Here is an 11669-nt window from a genome sequence, read left to right on the forward strand (position 1 = left end):
TTTTCTTTTGGAGCCCAGAAAGCTAAATATCATGTTCTCGGCCGATGTTGATGCATGCTGCTGAGGCAACGGCAATTTGCCAAATGTGTCGCATCAAGTTCCATTACGGCAGGAATTGGAATTTCTAGTCAGATCTTGTTGTGCTCTGGGCGATCACAAAAGATAAAAAGATACAAAGACATACGGCATGGCGTACTTGGGGCTCGTTGGGGCACGTTGGCGATGATGACGACGATCGCTCATGAACCTTATGTTGACCCATTTCAAAGGCAATGCATTTGCATGTGCACCTTGAAGACCAGAGGCCATTGGAATCCCTCATGCTGTTGATGGATATATTACATTTTGGAAATAAGAACTACATATTCCATTTAGGAGAATAAATTATAAAGTATTTAACCAGATGCACTAACAAAGCAAGCTAATGCAGGCTCTTCAAAAAATAGTACTACTTCATAACAACTAAGACAGAACTGTGATTATGGCGTTTGTGGACCTCTCAGCCGTGGCAAGTAACCTACTACTAGGAACATTTAAAAACTATTTAATGGAATTTCATTTCAGAATCGCTGTTCGCTGCCAAAGGAATCGTTCAGAAATGCCAATGAGACTTGTGGCCTTGCCAGAGGTACACTGAGTTGTGGCTCGTTTGTTTACCTTATAAACTACTTGGATATATCCTTCTGCGTACTTAAGCTACCAACGATATCATTTTATGGATTGATAAGTGCTTTCTTATTGATGGTGCACCTAAGTCTGCTCTTCATGCTGACTAAATATTTGTGGGTAAATCAGACAATCACGTTTCCTTCTTAATTTAGTTAAGTCGTTTTTAGCTTCGTGCCGAATTTAGCCACGCTCATTGAGTTTGCACCCATGACAATGTTTGGCTCTAGTTTTCTATTGTTTGGGCCCACTTTTTTCGTTTCTTACTATAACAGTTTCTGGGAAATATGTGATACTCGAAAACTAAACCTGAGTCCTTTGCAGTTTGCAAAAATTATGGGTGACATAATGCGCTATATTTTGATAGGATTTATGGTTATTTGTATGCAGGGATATCGAGTGGACGGAGTTACTTTTTGGTCCAGCATGTTCTTTAATTTGACTGGAATGATCTACTTGTATATCGTAGTCAAAAAATCATACAAGGTTGACCGTATAGCTGCGGACTTATATTTCATAAAATTTCGGGTGACTGTGTTTTTGTACACTTTTTTGATGGTTTTACTGGTGATCTTTGTCGTGTCGCATACTACTTTTCAACGAGGCGCAGTGAAACGTAAACAAACTCAGGAAAACTTCGGGGAAATGGATAGCGGTGATGAGATTCTGGGCAAATACCAGAAGCAAAGGGCGTTTTCCAGGCGTGAAATTTGGCTGAAGACGGTGAATGGATATAGGAACATGGCTGATTCAAATGTGATTTATAGGACTTCAATGGTGAATACTTCTCTTAACGGCATATAACCATTGAAAAGTAATCATTTCTATATGAGCTTAAATTTTCGTTTTCTACAGATGCCCGCCTACTTCGTATTATCTAACATTATCCCGGTTATATCCAGAGATCGCATTCTAATTGGCTGGAACAAGTACGCAAGTTGCCTGGGATTGGTTATCCTCCCAATCATGTGCATGCCTCATGGCTTCAAAGCCGCCAGCTGGTTAATAGTGCTCCTGACCTGTTGGACCCTTAGCATCCTGACCTTCATCTCCACCTATTCCTTGAGGAGACCCGATAATATTTGGATGTTTGCACTGCTAGGACTGATAATCAGTTCGGTATTCATTAACTTGCTAAGTCGGGAGATAGAGAATATAACATATCAATACATAAGTATGCAGTTTGACGTCATGCCTGATATGACGGCATTGATGTACTTTGGAGTGGGTGAGATGTTCAGTGAATCCATTGTTGTGAGGTGTCTGCAGCAGAGGAAGATGTGGGATGCCACCTTTGGAGTTGTGATGAGCTTGGTCACTTATGCGATCTTCTTGGCATTTCCACTCCTCTTCTACCAAGGATGCTACAACCCCAAATGCAGTGTGAGTATATTACTTATTTGTTGTCATTCTGCGAACTGTCACTACTTTCCTACTTCAGATAATTGTGACATCTTCAACGGAAACGGCCATTCATTTTATATTTTTAATCCTGTCCACTAGTCTGCTTCACATTTCCTTGAGTGGCTATGAGTTTCGTATATCCTTGTTGTTCTATCTCTTGGTGCTGGCTGTTTTTTATGTGACACTCCAGTGGATGACTCACTACGATTGGATTCTTTCCTTGGCCACTCTTTTCAAACCTAAAAACAATGATTAGTTAATAATAGTTATTATTGTACAAAATGATAGCTTGCATAAGCACTACCACTCAGATTTTAAAAACATTGCTGCTACTACAATTTTCGCATTTAATTTCCATGTTTAAGCTTATCACCCATAAATGTCCACCTCCAACTTGATATTTCTTAAGGAAGACATCAAAAGTTATTACCAAATTAATGAACTTAAATTTCCCCATAAATATTGCAAATATTTTCCAAACAAAGATTGCACATCAAAATCAAAGTTTTATATTAAGTCATATTCCTGGACAACTTTCTTCGCTTTTGGCCAGCATAATCGCCATAAATTATCATGGCATATTGATTGCTGCCGTCCGTTTAAACTCAATGCTGATGACGATGTGGTGACCAGAAACACGCACTTGGACCATTTACAACGTTTAGGCCCTTTGAAAGTCATTTATAACGAAATGTAGATGTTGAATCGCTCTCGCACCCAAGGAGCACCGAAAAGTGCGTCGTATGTCATCCATAAGAGCTGAAATTAGTTCCGAGAGTCCAAAGTCTGAGAGTCCAAACTGGTAAAATATTTACGAGCTTTGGAGACGTTTTGGGGGGAAAACAATCAGGGCTTGGGCCCAAGCCCGATTATGAGTAAGTGTGCTGGTGAGGAGCATAAAAAGTAACTACTTTGTGGCTTATGTGTGGAGTGCCCGAAAATATTGTTGTGTCTGTGTGGGTGTGTGTGTGTGGGTGTCGAGCGGAAACTAAAACAAAAGCATAGTCTGCTTCTGGGCATATTCGAAGGTGCCAGAATGCGTGTGGATGTGGATGTGTATGTGCATGTGTATGTAGTGATTGTGTAATAAAAAATATCCAGCTGACATTTTGTGTCAAGCTCCCTTTTTCATTTTGCCACTTCAGTATACTTGTCGCATGACCAAATGGTCCGACTGAGCTGAAGCCACGAAGGAAGTGGGCAGAAGTCGGAGAAACCATGGCTACTTCGATACCTGAGCATTTGAAGTATATATGGTTTTCATGTGGGTGCAATCAAACCCGAAAAATTATCGATATTAAAAGAAGTTTCGTTCTTAAAAGTGAGGACTTGGATGATTTTGTAATTCTGCATTTTGTATTTTTAAAAAAAGAAACATGTTTTTTGGACACATACTTTTTGATAAATTACTGAAGTATCAGTGTGAAGAATTTGCTTTAATTAAGTAATGGTGTCTTGAATTATCTATTATTACTTTCTTAGAAGAAGAACACAAGGACCTAGATGAAACACCAGGTACGTGGTAGTTGGCTCCATTTTTATGCTGAGAAAGATTGGGGTGACGTTGGCCCCGCTTCGCTAGCTGCTTGAGTGATGACAAATTACGTTTGTCAGATTTATGACCAATTATGAGCGTGTTATATATCACCCTGGTAAGGAAAGGGCGGTGGCGATGGCTATGGGAGTCGGAGTGGGACTGGGAGTGACAGGGGCAGTGGGAGGGGCGGTGGGCGGTGGGCATGGCCAAATGGCAACAAGAGCCACCTTAATGGCAAGCGCAATGAATAAGTCGCCGTCGTTTGTTTGCGGTCTACAGCACAGCCACATTTGCCGACACATCGGTGCAAGAGCATATAAGTCGGTCTAGGTTTGGTAATGCCAGCACGTCCTTAATGCTGTGCCACTGTATCGCATTTCGTACATTTTCTCGCGCCCATTTCGCGTGCCCCAAATCCTCAACTCATCAAAAATTGTGCCGTATTTCTTCGTGTTTTGAGAAATGATTTCGGATTTCGTTGGAGAAATGGGCGAGGCCCTTCGAGGAAAACAACATATCGCGTGTCTTTATTTTCACACTTTCGGCTGGTATTATTTATGATTTTAATGCGTTGCAAATGGCCAAAAATCGCTTTTATTACACGCGCAGTTAAACTTCAATTATGGTCGCTAATCATAATGCATATGTTTTCGGTCTTACAGCGAGGGCAGATATACATTTAGCAAGTGTATGAATAGAATTCTACTAACTTGGTTACAACGTGCCGTTTAATATTTATTATAAATCCGAAATTAAAGTATTGACCAAAGCGATAGATGGGAAAAGTAAAAGGCAATTGAATCACACCTGTTAAATTCCACAATCAACTCTCGCCCTAAATCATTCCCTCGTTTCTTTGTGACAAAACACAGAAGGCGCGTCGAAATATGCAAAAAATAAGCAAGAAAACTCCCATAAAATAAGCGGCTAAGTGCGCAAATTAAAATCGAAAACCATAAATTATACAAAAATAAAAACAACTGGGGAAAATCTTCGGTGCCAGCAGCTGTAAGCAAATACAACGGAGCCAAGAGCATTTTATGCTTCACTTTACAATTCAATCAGTTTCAATTTCCACCTGCCGAATACATTTCCGTTTTACAGACTATTTCGGCTGGCGATTGCCGAATGCGACCGGCTGTTTGTAATTTTTTAATTTCGGCTTGAATTTCAAAATTCAATTAGTTAGTGTGCACACCCCCCAAACCCAAACCCACACACACAGCGATATATATATATATTCAGATTCAGACAGGAAGGAACAAAGGCATAAAACAGTCAGCTCACAGATCCTGTGAAATCGAGGAAGGCAGCTGGGGTGGTCCACACCGCAGATGTCCGCCTGTGTCTGCTCTGGCATTGTTGGTTTCACTTTTTAGATTTATGCTTTTAGATTTTAATGAAAAGCCACATTTATGTAGATGCCTCCGCACTTCCAGAAGTGAAAACCTATAGACTAGATGGTCGGGGGACTCAGCGAAGCCAGGGAGAGATGCAAATTTTGTGGTCCGGGGCTTGGGGCTGCCCAATTTAAGCCCCATAACTCAGACCGCAGCGTTGGAGAAATTAGTTCAGGCCAGGGAGCTGCTCCTCGTGCTTATCGAGCGTGGGAATCAAAGATTTGATTTGTGACTAGGCTACAAAAAATGGGGGAACTGCCTGCTAAAGTCTAGAAGGATATTCAATTTAAACAAGATCTGGCTAGATAAAGTGCACGAAATGGAATTTCAGTACTGAGTAGCCAGTTTTTAATAAAAGTATATTAAGAAAGCATTGGCTGAAACTTAATTAATATTAATATATTAATATTTCAAAATTCCCTTTAGTTATATGAATTTTAATATATACCATATATTCCATGTTTAAATGTTGCGCCTTATCAAGTTCGCATTTATAGAGGGCTCTACATGACTATCATCTCCCAGGTCCTCGAACGCACTCATTAAAAATGAAGCCAATATAGAGCATTGATTCATTTCAATAATCACCGTAATTCAAGCGATGAATTCGCACTTGAAAAACAATCAACTGTCTGCCAATTAGGGGAAACATTTGAAAGCGCATACGGCAAAAGCCGACTGTGCTTCATATATATGATTTTTTTTGCAGCTTTTGTTGCCTTTTTGCGCGCGCAAACAAGCGGCAATATCAACGGTCAGCCAGTCGCTCGTCCATCTATCTACACGCAACTGTTGCTGCTGGCAACTGCGAGGCAGCAACAGCAGAAACAGCAGCAACAGCAGCAACAGCAGCAACATTGGCATTTGCAACAGCATTGGAAACGCGTAAGCCGCCAGCAGCTAGTGGGCAGCGGCAAATAAACATTCAAGGATATGTGCCACGCCCCTGCCCACGCCCACGCCCACTCTCACGCACTCGCCGTTGAATGCGCTGTGCAAAAAGTGTAGCATACAACTCAGGGCGGCTCCATCAGCCACATCTGCTGCTGTCCTGCTGCTGGTGTCCTGCTGGTGCTGCTGTTGCCCCACTGCTGCATGGCAACTGCACATTACCGTTTCGTAGTTTTTCATGCATTCATTTCGATAGTTAGCCAGGCGGCTGGCAACTCCCTGAAAATATGGCCCCGACATGGACAGTCCACCGAAGTGAGCCAGGCATTAAGGACTTTTCAGCTTGCACAGTGGAGGATATATTTCAGAGTAAACTGAAATATACTTTTAAATAAAATTGAATTTTTTTTTAAATTTTGCATTTTGGAACGCTAGATTGCAAAATTTATAATGATCATTTTTCCTATCGTTGAAAATAATCCTTATTCATAGAAAGTTTCGATTTGTGATTTAGCGCAATTATATTCTCTTTCAGCTCAATTTTTGTTGTTAATTTTTAAGTATTAGTAAATTCTCTGTGCTTAATTTAGTTAAATAGATACTTTATATAGAAATATAAAAGCAAAAGGGCAACTACAACATGACTTCAATTGAATTAACTGCATTTGTGTAAATGTTCCAATGAAAAGGTGACCAAACTCCACTTAAAGGGAATTAAAATGTTCCAGCGAAATTCGCTTGCCACATAATAGCTGTGGCCAGTGTTCGGCTGCAGGGGATTGGTTCATCTGATAAATAAGCACACCTCGGTATGTCCTCCCTGGTGTCCCCACTCCTGTCCCCGTTTCCGTATCCGAATCCCGTCCCGCTGCTCCGGTGTCTGCTGTTCCGGCGCGAGAATGCGGCCCCGCATGTGTGTGTGTGTGTGTGTGCCGTGGCTGCAACTTGACCCCGGGTCAAATGCAACAAGATGCGGTACCTCGAGTGGTGCTGTAACGGTTGCTGCTGCCGCTGTTCTTGTTTCAGCCGGTGTTGCAAATGAAATTTTTCTTCAATTAGTTTATTTTCACACCAATGATTTTGATTTCAGGTCCGATGCCCAGCCCAATCCGCCCCTGTTTGTTGTTATTGTTGGCGCTTTTCCAGCATCCTTCTGTTAACGAGACTGTGTGTGTGTATGTGTATATGTGGGGCAATTAAGGCGCGCGTAATTGTTGCCAGTTGTTGGATGCTGGATGATGTCGATGCCGATGCCGATGCCGATGCAGATGGGCATGCCATGGCAGCGATGCAACAATATCATTCCGGCCAAGTGAAGTCCGGCCATTTCTTGCTGAACATTGAGCATTTTGTTGCGAAGCGCACATTTTCGATTGCCTTCCACTTGATGTACCGACGAGCGAAATCGGAAAATGAAAAACTAAAATGGAAAGGAGAGGACAGGAAAAAATAACGAGGCAGCTGGAAATGACTGAAGTGCTAGCCAATTTGAGGAGTGTACATGCATAAACATGGAATCAGAGTGCTAGAGGATGGCAGGTAGCACCCATCACATTACCTTTAGTTGCTGGCCCATTACGTATACGCCACGTAAGGCGGCAGGAATGAATTGGATTTGTCAGCGTGTGTACAACTTGAAGATACTCGTATCAGCAAGAAAAGGACCTGGCATATTCCAGAAATGAGCATGCGATACACGTGCTGCCGCAATTTGTCACATGAGCCTCTAAAATATGCCCAAGGGTGTTTGGAAAAAGAAAGCCAAGTGCTTTCCACCACACACAGTTCGTGCGGCGCGGTAATTGTGTTTTAAAAACCAATTTCTCTACAAAAGAACATGTAGCTTTGGTAAAAATGGAAAAGTTATCTTTATATGCAAGTATCTATATCAAATGAGAGCTATAAGTAGTGGGTAAAATAACGCAGACGCTTTAAGATACATTGAGTTACACTTACCTAAAATATTACTGGTTATTTTTTTTTAGCAAGTAAAAACAATTATATACATGAATTTTTGTATTCTATTATTAATTTTGCATTAATTTTTTATAATTTTTTTATCTTTAAGTGTGAAGAATTTCAAGAGATTTCGTGGCTCGGAACCACACGTAAAAGCAAAACACATTTAGACGGCAGGCAGCTTAGCGGTGCAAAAATATGAAGTCTAGCTAAGATTAGATGATTTTTCAAGATAAAGGCAGCAAGTTGGTAGGCACTTTTCGTAGCCAAGGAAGATGGCAGCTTCGCACATTTTCCTAAGCACGGATATATGTATTTAAATGATGCAATCAATAAAATGCTTACTGAATTCCATTTGAACTGTGAATGTTTTCAATTTGGAATTTCGTTGGCTCCTTTGCTTTTGACTCTCGAATTTAAATGTGCGTCTGTGTATTTACATTTCTTTCAAACAAACAGCTGGGTTTTGTTTTGCACAAACACACATGGCGTAGACACCGACATAATTTAATTTCACATGCCCTTGCAGCGGTAAACTTTTGTGCCTTTGCCCTCGCGTCTCATTTGCAAATTTAAGTTATGTAGATTATAATTAGAAAAGTTTTTGGCCCCAACAAAAACTTTGTTTACAGCCAACACCAGGCCGCCCGCCATTTCCCGCCTTTTCCCACTTGCCGCTCGTAAAGTCATAAAGTTATAGGTAAACGCTTACGTGCATTGCCCAAAAAGCTTTTCCAGTTTCGTGAAAAGCGAATGCCTGGGGCCGCTGGGCAATTTGAAAGGGCCGCCTAATTAATTACCACGGAATTCAAAAAGGTTTCCGTACTTTTAGCCATTTGAAAACACAAAACTCGCATTGAGCAGTAAGAATATTATAAACGACGCGCAATACGAAACTAATCACTTTTAATTGGCCATGAAAAAAAGAGCCAAGAAGTCAAACGAGAGCTATTGAAGGTAATATCCGGTTTTTGAAATTTGAGAAAGTTCAGCTTGGAAGCCACCAATGAGTTTATGGCCCAGAAATGCTGCGAAATGAACACCGAAAATTACAAGTTCTAAGTTTTTAAATTAATGTCAATTAATGGAAGTGAGCTGATGGGTACTTAACTACAAATTGTTGCTAAGTCGACATTCATTAATAATCACATCATTTTAATTTGCTTGCTTTAATTTTCTTCAAATGAGAATCGTTTTTTGTTTATTCTCTGGATTTGACGTACTGAAAACATTCACATTATTTAAATAAATTTCCCTTTCCTGTTAAGCCAGCTGTGCCTTTTTTATTGTTAATAAATTAAAAGGTGTGATTTTTATACCCGTTACTCGTAGAGTTAAAGGGTATACTAGATTAACATATAAAGTATATATATTCTTGATCAGGATCAATAGCCGAGTCGATCTGTCTGGCACCCCGCACCCCGCACCCCGCACCACGGACCCCGCACCCCGCACCCCGCACCCCGCACCCCGCACCCCGCACCCCGCATAAAAATTGATAAAAAACAAGAGAGAACGCTATAGTCGAGTTCCCAGACTATCTGATACCCGTTACTCAGCTAGTGGAAGTGCAAAGGAGAAATTTCCACACTGACAGTTTTTGGTGCGGTTGCACCCCGCTGAGTAACGGGTATCAGATAGTCGAGAAGCTCGACTACAGCGTTCTCTCTTGTTTTTGATAAAAAACTAAATCAATTTAAAGTGGTAATATATATGCCACATTTGTTTACTCATACTCTTGGATAACCTTAATGCAAGTGATAGTTTTTTATCTGCCCTAAAAAATGCGGCAACACCGCAAAACAGGCAAACAAAACATTCGAAATATTCATTACGTATACGACGTGTGGTGCAGACCTTTGTTATTTGCATTGTCTGCTCGCTGCGCTGATTTACAACAGTTTTTTTTTTATTATTTTTATTTTTATTGTTGTTTTGTATTTCGCATCATGTTTTTGGCGTGTCTTTTGCACCTCGCGTGTCTGTCGATTTTTTACGACTCACGTGCACCCATAAAGTGGCGCTCTTCGTGTGTGTGTGTGTGTGTGTGAGTCGTGTTAATTATGCTTTTAAGCAAATTAGCCAGTGCATTGATGTACGCGAATAATGCGAAATCGATTTTGGCGAGCAAGCCAATAAATTACCCACAGAACAGGAGCAGGCGTCAAAACAGAAATCAACAAACAAAAAATAAAAAACAAAAAAACAGGTGCCAACATGTGTGTAAATGTGCGCACTTATTTACGCTATGCCACAAAGGAATGCTTAAAGCCTGGTTGATTCCTTAATTTATTTCACATTTTTTATTTAATGCTTGTTCCATTTTTACATTTTTTTGTTGTATTCGGTTGCGTGTGTGCGAGCCTGGCAATTTGATAATTACAAAGGAAATCCTATTAGCGGCGCTTATGTATGCTAATTTCGTTATTTTGCTTAATTTTTTAAAACATGAGTGCCCTGTTATCTGTGCCGCAGGAGGAGAAAGTAGCAGGAGAAAGCAATTCGCGGGGAGGGGCAGCAGTCTTTAATTTCATTTAGCGTCTCCGACAGCATTTCAAAGGTGGCCCAGCACGCACCATTCAAATTAGGCAACGCGTACATTATAATCTTCCATTGGACGAAGGCTGCGAGTTCGCAGGACGAACGGACAGGTGTATCCTGCTCACCTGTTCAAACGAGGCGGCCGTGTCGCCCCCAATTATGTCACATGCGCACAGCGTCTTCATCTGCGAGACGAGGAGCATAACAATCACCATACACACGGCCAGGATTGCCATTTTTAGGGCTCTGCCACTTAGTCCCTGCCCTACCATTCAATGTCCTTGGCCAATTTCTGTTGGCCTTTTACCTTTCCCACTTGATGCGATAATTTGGTGACTTGAATAGATGTGAAAATTTCACACTTGAAAATTTTCCGTGGCCTCTTAATTGCCAAGCCTTATTAATATTTAATTAAGCTTGATTTTCTGGAAATGTCTTCTTTTCTTTTCATTATACCCGTTACTCGTAGAGTAAAAGGGTATACTAGATTCGTTGAAAAGTATGTAACAGGCAGAAGGAAGCGTTTCCGACCATATAAAGTATATATATTCTTGATCAGGATCAGTAGCCGAGTCGATCTGGCCATGTCCGTCTGTCCGTCCGTCTGTCTGTCCGTCTGTCCGTCTGTCCGTATGAACGTCGAGATCTCAGGAACTACAAAAGCTAGAAAGTTGAGATTAAGTATACAAACTCCAGGGACATAGACGCAGCGCAAGTTTGTCGATTCAGGTTGCCACGCCCACTCTAACGCCCACAAACCGCCCAAAACTGCCACGCCCACATTTTTGAAAAATGTTTTAATATTTTTTCATTTTTGTATTGGTCTTATAAATTTCTATCTATTTGCTAAAAAACTTTTGGCCACGCCCACTCTAACGCCCACAAACCGCCCAAAGCTGCCACGCCCACACTTTTGAAAAATGTTTTGATATTTTTTCATTTTTGTATTAGTCTTGTAAATTTCTATCTATTTGCCAAAAAACTTTTGGCCACGCCCACTCTAACGCCCACAAACCGCCAAAAACTGTCCTTCGCACTTACACTAGCTGAGTAACGGGTATCAGATAGTCGGGGAACTCGACTATAGCGTTCTCTCTTGTTTTTACATTGCACTCAAAACGTCTGGCGAAGCATGGGTTAATCAATAATTTAGCGACATATTTTGATATACCACTACTATATGGAATAAGGGAAAAATGACTTAAGAAACTAATTTTCCTCGATAGGAAAAACAATTTGAAAGAAGAGAAAACAACGAGTTACACGAATAT

General features: G+C 40.9%; 2 protein-coding genes across 4 annotated transcripts; both read left to right on the forward strand.

Moving 5' to 3' along the window:
- The first annotated feature begins 119 nt into the window (after window positions 1-119).
- Window positions 120-2539, forward strand: LOC6527280 (mitochondrial sodium/calcium exchanger protein). 3 transcript variants are annotated; one of them, XM_015198168.2, is made up of 5 exons: window positions 120-508; window positions 565-782; window positions 837-1443; window positions 1522-2049; window positions 2108-2539. In XM_015198168.2, the coding sequence occupies exons 1-5, from the start codon at window positions 482-484 to the stop codon at window positions 2324-2326; spliced, it is 1599 nt and encodes a 532-aa protein (XP_015053654.1). In that variant the 5' UTR covers window positions 120-481; the 3' UTR covers window positions 2327-2539. The 3 variants fall into 3 exon arrangements, with proteins under 3 accessions (XP_015053654.1, XP_039226391.1, XP_039226392.1); XM_039370457.1 differs by lacking the exon at window positions 837-1443 and having other exon boundaries at window positions 565-786; XM_039370458.1 differs by lacking the exon at window positions 120-508 and having other exon boundaries at window positions 656-786; window positions 1277-1443.
- A 2376-nt stretch (window positions 2540-4915) lies between these two features.
- On the forward strand, window positions 4916-5320 carry LOC26535817. Its single transcript, XM_039371466.1, has one exon. The coding sequence runs from the start codon at window positions 5068-5070 to the stop codon at window positions 5230-5232; it is 165 nt and encodes a 54-aa protein (XP_039227400.1). The 5' UTR covers window positions 4916-5067; the 3' UTR covers window positions 5233-5320.
- Window positions 5321-11669: the final 6349 nt, after the last annotated feature.

The sequence above is a fragment of the Drosophila yakuba genome, chromosome 2L, assembly GCF_016746365.2.
Source record: "Drosophila yakuba strain Tai18E2 chromosome 2L, Prin_Dyak_Tai18E2_2.1, whole genome shotgun sequence".
Classification (NCBI taxonomy): Eukaryota; Metazoa; Arthropoda; class Insecta; order Diptera; family Drosophilidae; genus Drosophila; species Drosophila yakuba.

Coding starts and splice junctions, on each gene's coding strand:
- LOC6527280 (XM_015198168.2), top strand. CDS start 482: ATGGCGTTTGTGGACCTCTCAGCCGTG. Junction 783..836: donor TTCATGCTGACTAAATATTT/GTGGGTAAATCA, acceptor AGTCGTTTTTAG/CTTCGTGCCGAATTTAGCCA. Junction 1,444..1,521: donor TGATTTATAGGACTTCAATG/GTGAATACTTCT, acceptor CGTTTTCTACAG/ATGCCCGCCTACTTCGTATT.
- LOC26535817 (XM_039371466.1), top strand. CDS start 5,068: ATGGTCGGGGGACTCAGCGAAGCCAGGGAGAGATGCAAATTTTGTGGT.